This window comes from Orcinus orca, chromosome 14, assembly GCF_937001465.1.
Source record: "Orcinus orca chromosome 14, mOrcOrc1.1, whole genome shotgun sequence".
Lineage (NCBI taxonomy): Eukaryota > Metazoa > Chordata > Mammalia > Artiodactyla > Delphinidae > Orcinus > Orcinus orca.
In genome coordinates, this window is record NC_064572.1 from 30,614,888 (window position 1) to 30,636,198 (window position 21,311).

General features: G+C 36.5%; 1 protein-coding gene across 2 annotated transcripts in view; it reads right to left on the minus strand.

Moving 5' to 3' along the window:
• Positions 1–21,311, minus strand: part of MICU1 (mitochondrial calcium uptake 1) — a 200,544-nt gene that overhangs the window by 158,390 nt on the left and 20,843 nt on the right. For both annotated transcript variants that reach the window (XM_049697304.1, XM_004273143.4), the window contains exons 2-3: positions 5,850–6,011; positions 1,885–2,059 (exon numbers count right to left, since the gene is read on the minus strand). In XM_049697304.1, coding sequence (XP_049553261.1) covers positions 1,885–2,059; positions 5,850–6,010 — 336 coding nt within the window. In that variant the 5' untranslated portion in view covers position 6,011. The remainder of the gene's footprint in view (positions 1–1,884; positions 2,060–5,849; positions 6,012–21,311) is intronic.

The following is a 21,311-nucleotide window of genomic DNA, read 5'->3' on the forward strand; positions in this document are numbered from 1 at the left end:
AGAGCAGACAAATAGAAAAGAAAGCCCAGAAATAAACCCTCAGACACATCATCAAATGATTTTGACAAGGGTGCCACAACCGTTCAATGGAGAAAGGACAGCCTTTTCAACAAATGATGTTGGGAAAATTGGATATCCACATGCAAAAAAAATGAAGTTGGGGGCTTCCCTAGTTGTCCAGTGGTTAAGACTCAGCGCTTCCACTGCAGGCGTGTGGGTTCAATCCCTGGTCAGGGAAATTCCACGTGCCACAAAGTGTGGCCAAAAAAAATTTTTTTTCTTAATTAAACAAAATTCTTAAAAACGGGATATGGCTTCCCTGGTGGCGCAGTGGTTAACAATCTGCCTGCCAATGCAGGGGACATAGGTTCGAGCCCTGGTCCGCTAAGATCTCACATACCGTGGAGCAACTAAGCCCATGTGTCACAACCCGTGAGCCTATGCTCTAGAGCCCGCGAGCCACGACTACTCAGCCCACGTGCCACGACTACTGAAGCCTGCACACCTAGAGCCCGTGCTCTGCAACAAGAGAAGTCACCCCAGTGAGAAGCCCGCGCACCGCAACGAAGAGTAGCCCCCACTTGCCACAACTAGAGAAAGCCTGCGCACAGCAATGAAGATCCAATGCAGCCAAAATAAATAAATAAAAATTAAAAAAAAAAAACAGGATAGAAAAGGAGTACGTTTTTAAATAGGTTCTTGGGGAGACAAAATGACACATGGAATGGTTACCCATTCACTGAGACTTTAGTGAAAGAAATAAGAACTATTTCAGATATAGATTAGAAAGGTTTTATAACTACTAATTAAGTAAATTACACTGATAGCTTTCATTTTTTCTGTGAAGCATAAGATATAGTCATCTGCTAAGCAGAAAGCGGGAGCAGAAAATGGAAGATTCAAAAATAAACATTTACTTGGGTCATTTTTGCCCAACACTGTAAAATGTAAAGTTTGACTATAAGTGAAGCTGATTGTGCAAGATAAATTTGAACTTTCCTCAAATTCATTCAGGGCAAAAGATTAAATAAATGTATCATTTTGGAAAAAATGGCATGATAGATAATTAAGTTGTGATACATAACTTTTGTTCAAATTCAGTTTAATCAGAAGTGGATTTGGGAAATGAGAAGACATATTTAACAGCTTCATCCAAATAAACAGAAGATCCAAATTTCTCTTGCTTGCAGTTATACAGCCCCCCCAACACACACAAAGTAACTCAAATTATCTTGTTGCATTGATTAGCTATATTTTAGCAAGTAAAGGTAATTCCCTGAATTTCAATGCTAACATGCAAAATGTCTAAGAAATTCAACCTTTTGACTTTTCATCACTGGTCTGCTGAATTCAAATGCCCAATATCATAGGCATTATTACAGAGGAGCTAAACTTTTCTCAGGTAAAACTGTATAACAGCATATTGTGTTAAAGATATAAAATGCTGGAATTATGTTGAGTTTATGCTGTCCTCAAAATTAGTTGATTTTTTGGAAATATTTGTATATTTCCAAAGAGATTTTATTCTGCCTTTACAATTTGGCATCATGACAAATCAGTATATCACAGACTCAACTTCACATATATGAAAACATTCAGAACCAGAAAGATCTAAAAAGCAATAATCACCTTAGGTGGTTGAATTGAAAGAACAAAGAAAATACATGTTAATCCTGATTACCAATCCTAGGTCCTTTTCACTATCCCAATTAACTTCACATTCAAAGAGTACATTTGCCTTAGAACATGATGGAAAATAGCAAAGAGGTGAATAACTTCAAAGTGAATATAAGCCATCTGAAATATATGATAAAAGACTCAACAGCATTATTCTAAAATAGAATTAACTATAGTTCTAATAATTTATAAGACTGTGTTCCATACTTTTCTGTCTCTGAATCCAGAACGTTTCTTCTTTTTCTCTTCTGGATAAGGCTCAAGACAAATACCTGAAGCCTTTTTTTCGTGGTTACGATCTTCCCCTTCATCTTTACTCTTCCCTTTATCACCAAGTTCACTCTTTAGGTTGTTTACAGATGGTGGGGATTGTGCAAGGGCCCTGGATATTAAAAAAAAAAAAAAATCTATCAATCAAGAAGGTCCATCATATTAAACAAATAAAGATTTTCAGATAAAGCTAAGCAGGAGCAACAGCAATGAAATTCGTGAAAAGTTCGACATGAACAGGTTCCTCAAAAAATTAAAAGTAGAACTAACATATGATCCAGCAATCCCACTTCCGGTTATACATCCGAAAGAACTGAAAGCAGGGTCATTCAGAGATTTTTGCACACTCATGTTAATAGCAGCATTATTCACAATAGCTAAAACATGGAAGCAACCCAAATGTATATTGATAGATAAATGGATAAAGGGAATATGGTATATCTGTATAACATAATAATATTCAGCCTTAAATATAAAGGATATGACACGAAAAGCACAGGCAACAAATCAAAAACAGGCAGGATTACATGACACTAAAAACCTTCAGCAGAGCAATAATCAACAAAATGAAAAGACCATCTACACAATGGAAGAAAATATTTGCAAACCATATATTTAATAAAGGGTTAATATTTAAAATGTATAAAAGGAACTCTTACAACACAATAGCAACAAAATAAATAACCTGATTAAAGGTGCTCAACATCAATAATCATCAGGGAAATGCAAATCAAAACCACCACGAGATATCACCTCACACCTGGTAGGATGGCTTTGCTCAAAAACAAACAAACAAATCACAAAACAAAAACCCAAAAGATAACAAGTGTAGGCAAGCATGTGGAGAAAAGGGATGCCTGGTACACTGTAGGTGGGAAAGTAAATTGATACAGCCACTATGGAAAACAGTATGGAGGATACTCAAAAAACTAGCAATAGAATATGTTAGTTTTCTAACTAGAATATGATTAAGCAATCCCACTTCTGGTTACACATCACAAGGAACTGAAATCAGGATCTCAAAGAGATATACACTCTCATGTTCAGTGCAGTATTATTCACAGTAGCGAAGATATGGGAGAAACCTAAATTTCTATCAATCAATACAGAATTTGCAAACAAAGCGACTGACACGGGATTAATCTCCAAAACATAAAAACAAACAACCCGGGACTTCCTGGAGGTCCAGTGGTTAAGACTCTGTGCTTCCATCACAGGGGGCAGGCACGGGTTTGATCCCCGGTCAGGGAACTGAGATCCCACATGCCACGTGGTGGGGAGAAAAAAAAAAAAGTATCTCTTTAAGAAAAAAAACAAAACAGCTCAAGCAAAAAATGGGCAGAAGATCTAAAGAGATATTTCTCCAAAGAAAACATCCAGATGGGCAACAGGCACATGAAAAGATGTTCAACATCACTAATTATTAAAGAAATGCATATCAAAACTACAATGAGGTATCCAAATCTACAATGAAGTATCACCTCACATCGGTCAGAATGGCCATCATAAAAAACCTACAAAAAATAAATACTGGAGAAGGTGTGGAGGAAAGGGAACCCTCCTACACTGTTGGTGGGAATGTAAATTGGTACAGTCACTATGGAGAACAGTATGAAGATTCCTTAAAAAACTAAAAATAGAGCTACCATATGATCCAGCAATCCCACTCCTGGGCATGTATCTGGAGAAAACCATAATTCGAAAGGATACATGCACCCCAAAGTTCACTGCAGCACTGTTTACAATAGCCAAGACATGGAAGCAACCTAAATGTCCATCGACAGAGGAATGGATAAAGAAGATGTGGTACATATATATAATGAAATATTACTCCGCCATGAAAAAGAATGAAATAATGCCATTTGCAGCAACAAGGATGGACCTACAGATTGTCATACTGAGTGAAGTAAGTCAGACAAAGACAAATATCATATGATATCACTTATATGTGGAATCTAAAAAAAAGGGTACAAATGAACCTATTTACAAAACAGAAGTTGAGTCACAGATGTAGGAAACAAACTTATGGTTACCAAGGGGGAAAGTGGGGAAAGGCATAAATTGGGAGACAGGGACTGACATATACACACTACTACATATAAAATAGATAACTAATAAGAACCTACTGTATAAAACTGAAGTATAGTTGATGTACAGTAAGTTACAGGTATACAATACAGTGATTCACAATTTTTAAAGATTATACTGCAGGATGGTGAATTTTATGTTATACATATTTTTTACCACCACAACAACAAAAAATGCACTGAAAGAAGAAATGTGAGACCAAAAGAATCACAAACAGGTATTTAGATAAAAACTTGCACTTGAAAGAAAATTCTACATGAAGACAAATCATCTGATGGGCTTCCCATGTTCATTCTATTATGAACACCAAGAAAAAAACTGAATGTTCAGTAAAGGCTCCTTGGGCTAACTAGAGATTGAAATTGATAATCTATTCTATAAAGATTTTCCCTACTTACTCAGCCAAGGTAATGACTCTATTCCTTCAAATTCCTACACTATTTAGTGACTGAACCTTAACATGTAATTTAGGCTGGTTTTACAAGACCTTCACTGTGCTAACCACCCTCTGGTATAATGAAAAGGACTAAAGGCATTACTAAGACTCTATTGGCAAAATTTGTAGAGGCCCTCCAAATACCTTGACCAAAGCATTGTCACTGGTCCTTCTAAATCTCAGATCCACCCCTTTTGGAACTCATAAACTCTCACCCTTTGAAACAGTCATAGGATGCCCAATGCACTTGTCTCCTTCTTCTGACCCACAACTGATAAAAGAAGAGATACTCTAATATTCCAAAGACCTAACTGCTTCTATTAAAAATAATCATGCTTTGGTAAAGCAATCTTTTCACAGTGCACTGTTCGGAGATGAAGACCTTAAGCATCACACCTTGCACCTGGAGATTCTGTCTGTTGGAAAAGACACCTCCAGAAGAACTCTCTTCAAGCTTGCTGGAGAGGCCTCTATCGGGTACTGCTAACCAACCTTTGTGCTGCCAAACTCCAAGGAAGAGACTATTAGATTCACGTCAGAAACCTAAAGAAAGCGCCAAACCCTGACTGGACCTGCACATCATCTGGTGACCTGAAACCAAAGATTTCCTGAAATTGAAGGAGACAACTTCTGATGAGACAGCTATCCCAAGATATCTGAACAAGGCCTGTTGGAAATGTGTTGCCGAAACCTTTAATGATGACAATGTTTCAGATGATTTCCAATGTCTATGATCTTGGTAACAGTGAACTTCAGATAAAACGTGCATGAGAGTTCTCCCTCTTACACCTCCTTGTTACTCAAATGTGACCTCAACAGTTTTCCAATCTATGCACTTCCTCTCCAACATGAGACATTAGACCCAGGAAAGTTCCTCCCTGGCACTGAAATATGAAAACTCACTGATAGTAGAAAACCTGATTCTTGATCAGCAATGCTTTCAGATAAGGATCTTGGTCAAAAGGGGGAAATGTAAAAAATTAATCAACAGAAGCCTCAATTACAGTCAGCGGGAGCTCTCACACTCTGTGATGATAGCAGAGCCCAACAGGAAGAAGAAAGACACCTCTTCTTTCCTGACAAGGACTCAGCCAATAAAAAGCCATGGACTCTTTGCTTATTATGCCCCTCCCAACTTCTTTTTCACCCTATAAAAGACAGACAGACCTTGAAGCAGAATATTTCCTATTTGTTGCTTTGACATGATAGCCTAATTCCCTGAAACATCTTATTTCATAGACAAATATTATCAATGCCAAATGATTTAGCAAAGAAATTTTGACACAAAGTCAAGCCAGAAATCAATCCCTTTTAGATAACGGAGACAACTGGAAGAATAAAAGTACATGCAGGAACAGGATGCTCAGATAACACTCACCTCTTCCACAAGAGACCAGTACTTGCAGTTACTGCAGATGCTCCAAGAAAAGCCACCATCATCAGCCGTCGCCTGATCTGGGTGGGCTGTGATGCTCCATGGTACCATCGAGAACCCACTGCCAGCTCTGCCAATGCAGAAAGAGAGTTAAGACGAAACATCCTGTGAACAAAAAGTAGAAATGTTATTCCTAGCTGGTGGCAGTGACAGTGATGATGATGATAATAACAGTATTAACATCACCAACAAATACTAAGTACTTAATGGCAGACAGTATTCTAAACACTTGGCAATACTATGCATTATTCCATTTAATCCTCAGAACAATCTGATGAGAAATGTACTACTACTTATAAACCTTACATATCAGTCAAGGTATAATTAGAAGAAACCACATGGTAATTTGAACAGGGAAAATTTAATATAAAGCATTATTAATTACAACAGGCAATTAAGTACTAAGGGGTAAAGAGACATTAGATACAGGGAGCAGTCACTACTTAAAGGGCTGTTGCAGAGCAACAAAAAAGGAATAAATCTGTAAACAGGCCACTCCCAACAGGATTGAGGTCTGGAAACTCTGGTGAGGATACAGCCATGGATGTCAGAGAAATTTACTAAAGTGCTACACCAAAAGAACTCACTGTAAAGCCATCTACAGGTGACTGAAGGAGAAACAGACATTTCTTCTTGATTACATGACTTTTTGTAGTGGCAGTTCATTCAAATCACACAAAGTATCCATACTTCTCCCCTTTGATTTTCTCAAAGCATAGTTTATTTCTTCCTGATTTAAATTACCTTGCACTTTGTATGTATATTCACATATTCACGTATTTGTTCATACATAACTTTGCCTCCCCCCAACCCCCAACATACACAATTGGTTCTGAGGCCAAAATTATTCTTTTCCTCTTTGAAAACACACAGTCTAACACAGAGCCTGTTACATTACAGCTGCTTAAAATATTTAACTATTTTACTTTAACATGAAAAATGTCAAGTTGCAAATTATACAGGTACTGGCTCTGAACATTTAAGTACATTTCTCAACCCCAATACACTAAGAAAACTATGTCTTTCATTGTTTGGGTTCAGGTCAAGTTAGACTATTTAGCTGTCTCCTAACATCACCGAGGCGGTTACTGATTCTTCTCTGGGACCTATACCTATAATCTCTTAAGTAAACCTTTCTCTTAGCCTCCTTCATTCAACCTAGGTCCAATGCCAAAGTTGGAGCTAAATCTTGCCCTTAAAGATAAAGTGGGAAATAATTAATTTTTTCTCCTATATGCTATGACCTAAGCTTCAGCACCGCAATTCTTACCTCCCTTCCAATCCTAGAAATCACCTCATTTTATTGCACATACTCTAGCAAATTCCAGCACCAAGGAGATTGTCTTTTATGTTTTCTTACATCCGTCAACTTCTGATTCATTTTTAAATTAACATTTTCCAAACCCCCAAGTGCATTCATACATAGCATTGCTTTTATCTGTAACAAAGACAAGCACAACTAAAACATTCATATCTGGAGAAAACATTATTCAACATTGACAACAGAAAGAAAAGAGCATTCGAAAGTTCTCAATGTGAAAGACAAATAACATAACCAGTGCAAAAGCTGGACTAGGCAAGGGGTATAAGGCTGGAAGATAAGTTTACAACATCTGATCAGATTTGGAGAATATATAAATGATCAAATAGGAAAGCCATGATCACTTGAGAAGATCCTTTGAATGCTGGACTGAGAATTTTGATCACATATATAACAAACAGGGAGCCACTGAAGTCCTTAAGAGGAAAATAACATGATGCAAACATTTTTAAAAGAATTCCAACCTATCTAATAGCAGTGAATAGAATAAACTACAAAGAACCATAGGCAGAGAGAGCTAACAGGGAAGTAATGAGTACAGTCAGAGGCAGCTAATAACCAAAAGTATTGTGATGAGCACCTAGATCAGGATGGTTAAGTATAGAAACCAAAAATAAAATAAAATAACATTTTCCAAAGAGAAACAAAACTATCAGATATCAGTGTTTGACATACATCAATATCTAACTGCATTGGAATTCCCTGGTGGTCCAGTGGTTAGGACTCTGCACTCTCACTGCTGAGCGCCCGGGTTCAATCCCTGGTTGGGGAACTGAGATCCTGCAAGTCGTGTGGTGTGGCAAAAAAAAAATCTAACTGCATAGGAGATGAGGAAGACAAAAAGGGAAAAGAAATTAAAATAATGACAACACTAAGGAATATGGTAGAAAGTGAAATGGAATAGGAATCCAATGACCCAAGATCTAGTCTCAATTCTACTACTAAACAGTTATGCACAAAGGAAGTTCATCTCTCCTCCTCAGAGAAGAGTATACCCATTGATGAGAGAACTGCCTACAGGAGCTTTAGGGTTTCTTTTATTTCTTTAATGTTCTCATACCTCTGGTGAAAAAAGGTATGGCAAAATTTAATCTATTTCAATTCGGGGGGAGGGACTAAGACCATATGATATATTCAAGATTTATTAGCTTTGGGAATCCATATCCGTATGCTATGGCTCCAAAGAATTTTAAACTTTGGAGGTTCTGAGTTATACTAACATTCCACTTACATCTGATGTTGTAATTCAAATGTTACTGTCTACATCTCATTTCACCACTGGTTTTAATCTCATTCCCCAAAGTACACATCAATATATATCTAGTCATCTTCTCTAGTGTAATTTCCAATAGATGCCAAGTAAACTGAGGAAAAAAATTATCCCACTGAGAACAGGCTCTATTATAATTTAATTCTCAGCTTTGTACTGAAGAAATAGTGTAACTAGTCGAATGTGTTAATTTTTGATGCGAGACCGTTTAAACAGATTTAAGGAGATCAGCTTTCCAACTGAGTCTGGAAAACTGAATAGGCCAACTGGCAGCAGTTATGCAGTAATGAAGATTAACATGCACATTTATGACATGGATTAAACTAAATCAAAACCAGTGCATTTTTCTCTTTCCTAACAGTCCCTATCCTTCTCCCAAAAAAAGGCATGCCTCTAAAAAATAGCTTTCATTGCAACTGAAAAAAGATGAAGACGTATTTCTAATCAAGAAATGTCAAGAGAAGCAAGTAAAAGATAATCTTGTTACCAAAGAAAAGCATTATCTACCCAACAAGAAACAGAACAAGTTGTTTTTTTAAAAAAAGCAAAAAACCTGTAACAGTATATCACTGCTGTTTCTATATCTATTATTTTTAAACTATCATGCTTAATGTATTGCTTTTGGTAACTTTCAAAGGGCCACAGAACCAGAAAATCACTTAATTCAACATCGTTATTTTACAGGTGAAGCAACTAAGATCTAGATAAGTTATGTAGTTTACTTATAGACAATTAGTACAAAAACCTACAATAGATCCCAAAATTCTTGATTCCCAAATAAATAACGTAAGGGGGGGAAACCTCTTCAAAACTGTTCCCAGAAAAATAAATATAATAGCCGCACTTCAAAAGGAGATCAAGTGTCCAATTACAGAAAGATACACAATGTTATAATGACAGAATACAATGTAATATAAATATTAAAAATGATAACCATTAAAAAGTATTAAAATATTATTTCACAAAATAACAGAAAGTTGGGCTAAATATATAAAAAGACAGTTGAAAAACAAGTAAACATGTCTCTGTAATCTATGAAAAGATACTTAATATCACACATAATAAGACAATGCAAATTAAAACTATATTGACAAACTGTTTTTCACTCATTAAGCTGGCAAAATCCAAAAGTTTTAAAACATACTAGTTGGCAATGCTGTAGAAATGGCACTGCTGAGGAATGTGTAAATTGGTACAATCTACAGAGGGCAATTTGGTAATATCCATCAAAATCACCTATATAAACTGCATATATTGACCTAGCAATTCCACTTCTGATATAATACGCTATTGATATACTTGCACACCTTTGAAACTACACACACAAACATTCATTGCAACATGGTTTGTAACAAACAGCAAAAGACTAAAAACCACCCCAGTGATCACCAAGAGAGAACTGGTTACACTACGATAAATATCAATATATACAAGGCAATATCACATAGCAATAAAAAGAAAATGAAAAAACTATGTATAGATTTGGAAAGATTTTCAAGACATACTGTTATCTTAATAAAGCAAGGTGTGGGACAACATATATAGTATGATACCTTTCGTGTAAAAAGGGGAAACAAGAATGTGTATTTGTATGTTCTTATTAATTAATTCTGGAAGGACACACAAAACAGTAATAGCAATAGTGCCGGTGGGGGTGGGAGGTGGGTGAGATATGAGACAGGGAGATTTTTTTTTAACATCTTTATTGGACTATAATTACTTTACAATGGTGTGTTAGCTTCTGCTTTATAACAAAGTGAATCAGCTATATATATACATATATCCCCATATCTCCTCCCTCTTGAGTCTCCCTCCCACCCTCCCTATCCCGCCCCTCTAGGTGGTCACAAAGCACGGAGCTGATCTCCCTGTGCTATGCGGCTGCTTCCCACTAGCTATCTATTTTACATTTGGTAGTATATACAAGTCCATGCCACTCTCCCACTTCATCCCAGCTTACCCTTCCCTCTCCCCATGTCCTCAAGTCCATTCTCTACATCTGCATCTTTATTCCTGTCCTGCCCCTAGGTTCTTCATAACCACTTTTTTTTTTTAAGATTCCATATATATGTGTTAGCATACAGTATTTGTTTTTCTCTTTCTGACTTACTTCACTCTGTATGACAGTCTCTAGATTCATCCACGTCTCTACAAATGACCCAATTTCGTTCCTTTTTATGGCTGAGTAATATTCCATTGTATATATGTACCAAATCTTCTTTATCGATTCGTCTGTCGATGGGCATTTAGGTTGCTTCCATGACCTATTGTAAATAGTGCTGCAATGAATGTTGGAGTGCATGTGTCTTTTTGAGTTTTCTCTGGGAGTGCATGTGTCTTTTTGAGTTTTCTCTGGGTATATGCCCAGTAGTGGGATTGCTGGATCATATGGTAATTCTATTTTTAGTTTTTCAAGGAACCTCCATACTGTGCTCCATAGTGGCTGTATCAATTTACATTCCCACCAACAGTGCAAGAGGGTTCCCTTTTCTCCACACCCTCTCCAGCATTTGTTGTTTGTAGATTTTCTGATGATGCCCATTCTAACTGGTATGAGGTGATACCACATTGTAGTTTTGATTTGCATTTCTCTAATAATTAGTGATGTTGAACAGCTTTTCATGTGCTTCTTGGCCATCTGTATGTCTTCTTTGGAGAAATGTCTATTTAGGTCTTCTCCCCATTTTTGGATTGGGTTGTCTGTGTTTTTAATATTGAGCTGCATGAGCTGTTTATATATTTTGAAGATTAATCCTTTGTCCATTGATTTGTTTGCAAATATTTTCTCCCATTCTGGGGGTTGCCTTTTCGTCTTGTTTGTAGTTTCCTTTGCTTTGCAAAGGCTTTTAAGTTTCATTAGGTCCCATTTGTTTATTTTTGGTTTTATTTCCGTTACTCTAGGAGGTGGAACAAAAGAGATCTTTCTGTGATTAAGTCAGTGTTCTGCCTATGTTTTCCTCTAAGAATTTTATAGTGTCCAGTCTTACATTTAGGTCTCTAATCCATTTTGAGTTTATTTTTGTGTATGGTGTTAGGGAGTGTTCTAATTTCATTCTTTTACATGTAGCTGTCCAGTTTTCCCAGCACCACTTATTGATAAGGCTGTCTTTTCTTCATTGTATATTCTTGCCTCCTTTAACAAAGATAAGGTGACCATATGTGTGTGGGCTTATCTCTGGGCTTTCTATCCTGTTCCATTGATCTAATCTTTCTGTTTTTGTGCCAGTACCATACTGTCTTGATCACTGTAGCTTTGTAGTATAGTCTGAAGTCAGGGAGCCTGATTCCTCCAGCTCTGTTGTTCTTTCTCAAGATTGCCCTGGCTATTCAGGGTCTTTTGTTTCCATACAAATTGTGAAATTTTTTGTTCTAGTTCTGTGAAAAATGCCATTGATCGTTTGATAGGGATTGCACTGTATCTGTAGATTGCTTTGGGTAGTATAGTCATTTTCACAATGTTTATTCTTCCAGTCCAAGAATATGGTATATCTCTCCATCTGTTTGTATCATCCTTAATTTCTTTCATCAGTGTCTTATAGCTTTCTGCATATAGGTGTTTTGTCTCCTTAGGTAGGTTTATTCTTAGGTATTTTATTCTTTTTGTTGCAATGGTAATGGGAGTGTTTCCTTAATTTCCATTTCAGATTTTTCATCATTAGTGTATAGGAGTACAAGAGATTTCTGTGCACTAATTTTATATGCTGCTACTTTACCAAATTCATTGATTAGCTCTAGTAGTTTTCTGGTAGCGTCTTTAGGATTCTCTATGTATAGTATCATGTCATGTGTAAACAGTGACAGTTTTACTTCTTTTCTGATTTGTATTCCGTTTATTTCTTTTTCTTCTCTGATTGCTGTGGCTAAAACTTCCAAAACTATGTTGAATAATAGTGGTGAGAGTGTGCAACCTTGTCTTGTTCCTGATCTTAGTGGAAATGGTTTCAGTTTTTCACAATTGAGGATGATGTTGGCTGTGTGTTTGTCATATATGGCATTCATTATATTGAGGTAAGTTCCCCCTATGCCTACTTTTTGGAAGGTTTTTATCATAATTGGGTGTTGAATATTGTCAAAAGTTTTTTCAAGATAGATTTTTATGAAATACTATTTCAGTTTTAAAACTATGCTTATGTATTTTTCCAGATAACAGACAGTATTTCATGCAAGCATCTTGAGTGAAGTTTAAAGACAGAATACAAGGTAATATGTGCATGCCAATTAAAATAATGTAAGATATGTGTACCTTTTTAATTTATAAAAAAATTTAGATGATGCAAATAAAATTTAAAGATTACTCCAGGGGTAGAGTTTTACTCAAACTTTTTCATTTAAAGAAAAATAAAGGCAGACCCAGGTTGATGTTTCATCCTCCTCAGCCAAGAGCTGTAACTTGCCAGCCCTATTAGTGGGCTCAGGCCCAATAATGTCTCAGAAATCAACCCATATCATGGTAAATTTCCCTAGTAAGATAAGCGTTACTTAAATTCATATCCTGATACTCTGATTACTGGCACATCCTGATTCAATTACCAAACTATTAGAATTCCAGACCTTATCCTGAGCCTGACTTATCTGCTTGCACTTTCTATGTTATTACGCCTCTGGTATTTATGATCTCTGGCAACAGCACATTCATAGAACAACTGCTTGGCTCTTCCACTCCTGACACTGGCCTACATAAACCTCTTTTGTACTATTTCTGACTGTTACCCAGCACTATTGTTAAAAGCAACATCTGTTAATACTGAGGCCAAAATAAATTTCTGAGATCTACCTAAATTTGGCTCTCAACAAAACTCAGACCTCAGTTAACTAAAACTTCAAGGTTTCAAAGTGTTTAGTCTACATGAACTAAGATTCTGAGAAAACAAGGACTGAGTGTCCTTTATATCTGTATTTCTAGACTCTGATACAGCACCTGTCACAGCTAGTATACATAGCTGATCGGTCAGTGCACTCCATGAACCTGGAAAATTTTTGCTCTCTGAGAACCACATTATAAAATCAGCACTATCTGGAGTGCCCACAAGAATTCCCTCTAGTCATTCCAGTGGCAGCTGGATACTAACCATAAATTTGGATTCAGTAGGCCATCAGAGCCTCAGCCATTAAGTATCTTAATTATACACTTAACTCTTTTATTCTATTTCCATGCTCACTAAGTAATTTGTACTTCCTACTTACATTGCCTTCAAAGAGAGAACATGTTGATCAGAAGATGGGAGTTTCTAGTTCTTATGGTAAATTAATAAATTGGCAATCTGCAATCTGGTTTATAATTTTAATCTCCCATGATATTACACAGTCTAAAGAAGCTTCTCTGAATCCAACCAATTCCAAGGCACTGATATGATCCAGTTTAAGGACTTCCAAGGTTCAAAGCCAAGGTCTTGGACTATGGTGACATCTTGTCCCTCTGCCTCGCCATTTCAATCAAACTTACACCCCAGTGAGAATTTCTCAAAAGCTTTGTATGGCCAGAGTCATTGAATCTAGGGATCCACACTCACTCTTCCTTCTGCCCGGGGTGTAATCAAGTTAGGGGAAGAGAATAAATGAAGAGTCTAAATAAAGGAAAATCATGGGAATATTGTTTTGCTGGACATGATACAGATTTTTGTGTGGAATAAGCAAGACTACTTGCATTTTTGTTACAATAATAATACAGGAATACACTTTTATTGTTGAAAATGTTGTTGTAGAGAAATACATAAGAAACTATGTATTCTTTTTCATACATCTGAAATTCCACCACTCTCCCTAAAAGAAAGAAGAGGGAAAATAAGATGCATATTTGTATATCCCATCAAAGGATATACAGACATACTTCTTTAACTACTACAGAGTATTTCATTCTATGACTGTTCCACTATGACTGTTTAACTATTCGCCAATTAATACAGTAAGTTGTTTCCATACTTTGCCATTACAAATATAGCTCAGGGACTTTTTTCCCTATGCATTTATTTTTATTCAAGTATATCTGTGGGACAGATATCTAAAAATGAAACTGTTAGGTTAGAAGAGTGTGATCGTTTTTAAGTTTTTAAAAAATTTTATTGAAGTATAGTTGATTTACAATGTATTAATTACTTCTGTACAGCAAAGTGACTCAGAGATATATATATATATTCTTTTTCATATTCTTTCCCACCATGATTTGTCACAGGATATTGAATATAGTTCCCTGTGTTATACAATAGGACCTTGTTGTTTATCCATCCTATATATAATAGTTTGCCTCTGCTAATCCCAAACTCCCAATCCTTCCCTCCCCTACCCCCATTTTTGACTTTGATAGATACTGCCAAATTACCCTTCAATACTGACATTCCAATTTACACACCACCAGCAGTGTATGAGGGTATTCCTTTCCCTGTACTTGCTATTCTCAATCTTTTCCATTTATATGAGAGATAAATAATCTAAGTAAATGAGTTTGATAATATTTGATTAGTAAATGAATTTGATAATATTTGTTTACTTTTCAAGAGTTCACCTTTGGTGTTCTGAGGACCATTCGAATATTAGGCTGTATTTATTTTCTTTTGTTCTAGTAATATTCCCAGTCCTCAGGCTTCATCTTTCCTTATTTGCAAAAAAAATAAAAGGCGGGGGGGGCATTTGTTTCACCTAGATTATTTTAGATATAAAACAGTATGTTTACGCTAGATGTAATATTAACACTATTTCATTCAATGTTATTTTTGAGTAGAATGTTATTTTTATTAAACAACAAAAAGGCTATAACTTCCTTAATCTGAACCATTTCAATACTCTTCTTATTCAATCTGACTGAGCTCCACCAGATCTGACTGGGAAGATTTTTTCCATCTAATGTTTTGCTTTCTAATGGCTAGTTATACTTTCAAAATACTTGAATTGATTATCCATTCATCACATTACTGAAAAGAATTATTTAATCTAAACAGTAACAAAGTTCTCAAAAATACCCCTCAAGTGTTTCATCTTCACACAAGCTAAAATTTACACTTCACACATACTAAAAATTACAGTGTGCCCAATTCAACTTCAGTACAGGGACATAGCTACTTCAGTGTTTCACAACAAAGACGGATGCACTTTTTCATATGTACTTTTTTGTAATTTATTTTACGAAAGCTACAACCTAGAACAACTTACTAAATACACACTAGGCAGTAGTGCAAACATCAACAAGTGTATTTATTTCACTGATATTTGTAATACTTCTTCTCTGCAAAGGGTGTGTGTTATCCCCAAAGTACATGCAATCTATGAAAGCAATAGTTGCAATGAACATAGGAGAATAAATAACAAGGAAAAAATGAGCATCTCCTATTGCTATATTTAAGATTTATGGACTTCTGAGAGCAGAATTAGCTTCAGATTAGCCAGTCAAGTTGTTCCTTGGGCAAACTATAAGGATTATTGTAGTTAATATTTTCATAATTCATTTCATATTCATAGTTTATATACCCACAGAGCTCAACAAACTGGGCTTATATGTCTTCATGAAAGCACAAACATGAGGACTGTAACTAATACAATACACAAAGCCTAATACAATACTTTGGGCATTAGATAGATTTAAATAGAAATATAATATTTTGAATAATGCCTAATAATTATAAAAATATTGACTATATAATAGGCTATTGGACTGGAAGTGAGGATAGTCAAGTTTCTGGCTTGCTTTTATTATTGTTTCTAAATGTCTTAACATGACAAACTATTTCTGTATTACTCCTCTGGCCAGCCCCTCTTTATTTTTAAAATTTATTTATTTATTTATTTATTTTTGGCTGCATTGGGTCTTCATTGCTGCGCATGGGCTTTCTCTAGTTGCAGTGAGTGGGGGCCACTCTTCTGTTGCGGTGCGCAAGCTTTTCACTGTGGTGGCTTCCTTGTTGTGGAGCACAGGCTCTAGGCACGCGAGGTCCAGTAGTTGTGGCACGTGGGCTCAGTAGTTGCGGCACATGGGCTTAGTTGCTCCATGGCATGTGGGATCTTCCCAGACCAGGGCTCGAACTCGTGTCCCCTGCATTGGCAGGCAGATTCCCAACCATAGCGCCACCAGGGAAGCCCGAGGCCCTCTTTAGATGCAAATGAAATCCCACGTCTTCCATAAAAGCTATGTAAAATAATCACCACTCTTGATTTCTTCCTCTGATTTCCTGTAGAATTAACATTCTGTACCATTATTATGGTACCTTGTTTATTAAATCATTTTCATGTATACCTGCCAACTTACCAAAGAGACTGCAAATCTAAAGATATGAAGTATATTTTAGGCTTCTTAGTATCCTAAGTGCCAGTTAATAAATCTGAAGTTATTACTAACAGTAATAACAGATATTAATGTTCAATTACACTAGAGTTCATATAGAAAACTTAGGGCCTCTTTCTACCTCTACTACCACCCTGTTATGTGACCAGTAAAAACCTTATCTTCTCTAATAATGCAGGGAGATGCACGGCACAGGTGGTTATTCCTAAATCTTTTCTGGCTTTAAGAGTTCATTTCAGAAAAACAAAATGTAAAGGTGTTTTGTACTTTTTGGAAGAAAGTCATCCTGAATGGTTATTAATGACATAACATCCTACATTAGCCTCACTGGCTTAAGAAAATTTCATATAATCCAAAATGTCCAATTGTCATTATTTCATTTAAGTCATTAGCTATTTAATTGAGCAAGGTACTGTGAGGGTACTGCAAGAGGCACAAAGATGAACAAGACATAATGTGCCCAAGAACACCTTATAATTTGGTAGTGGACATAAAACAACTATTCAAATAACCATAATGCAAAGCAGGAAAAAAGGTAAGAGCTATAAGAATACAGTAACATAGAGTCAAAGAAAGGAAATATTACATTAGGTGGGTAAGTGGAAAGGGCATAAGAAAGGATCCAAGGAAGATTTACTTAGGGTAGGAAAAAGCTAAGCATTCTTTACAAAAGACTTTGAATGCATTATCTTAGAAGCCTTTGTTATTTTACCTGAGGAATGGGATAAGGTACCAGAAATATAATCTTTACCGCACAACTACGACACTTCTAAAAATGCAATAATATATTAGATTTCAATTATGCCAAATAATTTTTAAAACATCTCTATACATTTCTTTTAGATGAAATGAATCAGACTGAAAGTTCTGCAATGACACCAGGATGACTGCCAAAATACAGTAAAGATTAATGTTCACGTCTAGAAAAGATGCATTTTCATACCTCAAAGTGACATTACTGACGGCATAAATAAGGAAAGCTCACACTTCAGCTCACTCTGTTCTGAGAAGTGAGTATTTTTCAACAGCAGAGAAAGAGCTATTTTAATGATCTGGGGAATGTAAAGTTAATTTTAAGTCACAGAAGTCTCTAACAGGAAAAAAAAAAAAAAACAGTTAACTGTAGGCACAAGAATCTTCTCACAGAAATGTTAGGTTTGACACAGAACTTTTGTACATATTCTTGCTAAATGAAGATGCTATGGAAAAGCAGGTCAATATCCCATAGTACTCAACTTCCTGAAACTCTGTGAAACATTCTTTCATCCAGCTAAGCACCTCTGAAGTTCACTTTTTCAAAATACATACACACCCGGATGCACACACATATCATAGAGCCTTTTTTTTTTAAACATCTTCATTGGAGTATATTTACTTTACAATGTTGTGTTTCTGCTGTATAACAAAGTGAATCAGTTATATGTATACATATATCCACATATCCCCTCCCTCCCACCCTCCCTATCCCACCTCTCTATGTGGTCACAAAGCACTGAGCTGATCTCCCTGTGCTCTGCAGCTGCTTCCCACTAGCTATTTTACATTTGGTAGTGTATATATGTCAGTGCTGCTCTTTTACTTCATCCCAGCTTACCCTTCCACTTCCCCGTGTCCTCAAGGCCATTCTCTATATCTGCGCCTTTATTCCTGTCCTGCCCCTAGGTTCATCAGAACCACTTTTTTTTTGGGGTTCCATTTATATGTGTTAGTATTTGTTTTTCTATTTCTGCCTTACTTCACTCTGTATGTTAGACTCTAGGTCCATCTATTTCACTACAAATAACTCAATTTCATTTCTTTTTATGGCCAAGTAATATTCCATTGTATACATGTGCCATATCTTCTTTATCCATTCATCTGTTGATAGACATTTAGGTTGCTTCCATGTCCTGGCTATTGTAAATAGAGCTGCAATGAACATTGTGGTACATGTCTCTTTTTGAATTGTGGTTTTCTCAGGGTATATGCCCAGTAGTGGGATTGCTGGGTCATATAGTAGCTCTGTTTTTAGTTTTTTAAGGAACCTCTATACTGTTCTCCATAGTGGCTGTATCAGTTTACATTCCCACCAACATTGCAAGAGGGTACCCTTTTCTCCACATCCTCTCCAGCATTTATTGTTTGCAGATTTTTTGATGATGGCCATTCTGTGGCCATGAGTTTGGGAGTGTTCCGCCCTCTGCTATATTTTGGAGGAGTTCGAGAAGGATAAGTGTGCGGTGATACCTCATTGTGGTTTTGATTTGCATTTCTTTAATGATTAATGATGTTAGCATCCTTTCATGTATTTGTTGGCAATCTGTATATCTTCTTTGGAGAAATGTCTATTCAGATCTTCCTCCCACTTTTGGATTGGGTTGTTTTTTTGATATTGAGCAAAATGAGCTGCTTGTATATTTTAGAGATTAATCCTTTGTCAGTTGCTTTGTTTGCAAATATTTTCTCGCATCCTGAGGGTGTCTTTTTGTGTTGTCTATGGTTTCCTTTGCTGTGCAGAAGTTTTTAAGTTTCATTAGGTCCCATTTATTCTGGTTTTATTTCCATTTCTCTAGGAGGTGGGTCAAAAAGGATCTTGCTGTGATTTATGTCAGAGTGTTCTGCCTATGTTTTCCTCTAAGAGGTTTATAGTGTCTGGCCCTACATTTAGGTCTTTAATCTATTTTGAGTTTATTTTTGTGTATGGTGTTAGGGAGTGTTCTAATTTCATTCTTTTACATGTAGCTGTCCAGTTTTCCCAGCACCACTTATTGAAGAGGCTGTCTTTTCTCCATTGTATATTCTTGGCTCCTTTGTCAAAGATAAGGTGACCATATGTGCATGGGTTTATCTCTGGGCTTTCTATCCTGTTCCATTGATCTATATTTCTGTTTCTGTGCCAGTACCATACTGTCTTGATTACTGTAGCTTTGTAGTATAGTCTGAAGTCAGGGAGCCTGATTCCTCCAGCTCCGTTTTTCTTTCTCAAGATTGTTTTGGCTACTTGGGGTCTTTTGTGTTTCCATACAATTGTAAAATTTTTTTGTTCTAGTTCTATGAAGAATGTCATTGGTAGCTTGATAGAGATTGCACTGAATCTGTAGATCACTTTGGGTAGTATAGTCATTTTCACAATGTTGATTCTTCCAATCCAAGGACACGGTATATCTCTCCATCTGTTTGTATCATCTTTAATTTCTTTCATCAGTGTCTTATAGTTTTCTGCATAAAGGTCTTTTGTCTCCTTAGATAGGTTTATTCCTAGGTATTTTATTCTTTTTGTTGTAATGTTAAATGGGAGTGTATCCTTAATTTCTCTTTCAGACTTTTCATCATTAGTGTATAGGAATGCAAGAGATTTCTATGCATTAATTTTGTACCCTGCTATTTTACCAAATTCATTGATTAGCTCTAGTAGTTTTCTGCTAGCAACTGTAGGATTCTCTATATATAGTATCATGTCATCTGCAAACAGTGACAGATTTACTTCTTCTTTTCCGATTTGGATTCCTTTTATTTCTTTCTCTTCAATGACTGCTGTGGCTAAAACTTCCACAACTATGTTGAATAATAGTAGTGGGAGTGGGCAACCTTGTCTTATTCCTGATCTTAGTCAAAATGGTTTCAGTTTTTCACCATGGAGAATGATACTGGCTATGGGTTGGTCATATATGGCCTTAATTATGTTGAGGTAAGTTTCCTCTATGCCTACTCTCTGGAGGGTTTTTATCATTAATGGGTGTCTGAAAGCTTTTTCTGCATCTATTGAGTTGATCACATGGTTTTTATCCTTCAGTTTGTTAATATGGTGTATCACATTGATTGATTTGTGTATATTGAAGAATCCTTGCATTCCTGGGATAAACCCCACTTGATCATGGTGTATGATACCTTTGATGCGCTGCTGGATTCTGTTTGCTAGTTTTTTGTTTGTTTGTTTTTGCGGTACACGGGCCTCTCACTGTTGTGGCCTCTCCCGTTGCAGAGCACAGGCTCCGGACGCGCAGGCTCAGCGGCCATGGCTCACGGGCCCAGCCGCTCCATGGCATGTGGGATCTTCCCGGATCGGGGCACGAATCCCTGTCTCCTGCATTGGCAGGCAGACTCTCAACCACTGTGCCACCAGGGAAGCCCTGTTTGCTAGTATTTTGTTGAGGATTTTTGCATCTACATTCATCAGTAATATTGGCCAGTAGTTTTCTTTTTTTGTGACATCTTGGTTTTGGTATCAGGGTGATGGTAGCCTTGTAGAATGAGTTTGGGAGTGTTCTGCCCTCTGCTATATTTTGGAAGAGTTTGAGAAGGATAGGTGTTAGCTCTTCTCTAAATGTTTGATAGAATTCACCTGTGAAGCCATCTCCATAGAGCCTTTTTATTGCAATAATAAAACCTGAAACTCATGTCTGATGAAGGAAGAATGGAAGAGTAGCAGTTTCCCTTCCTTGAACAACTGCACAGAAGAATAAATCAACCTAAGAAAGTCTATTTAAACCAAAAGCAAACAAACCATCCAGGAAACTACACAAGTAATGATAACCAATATAAATTTTCTAAGACCACTAGGATGTG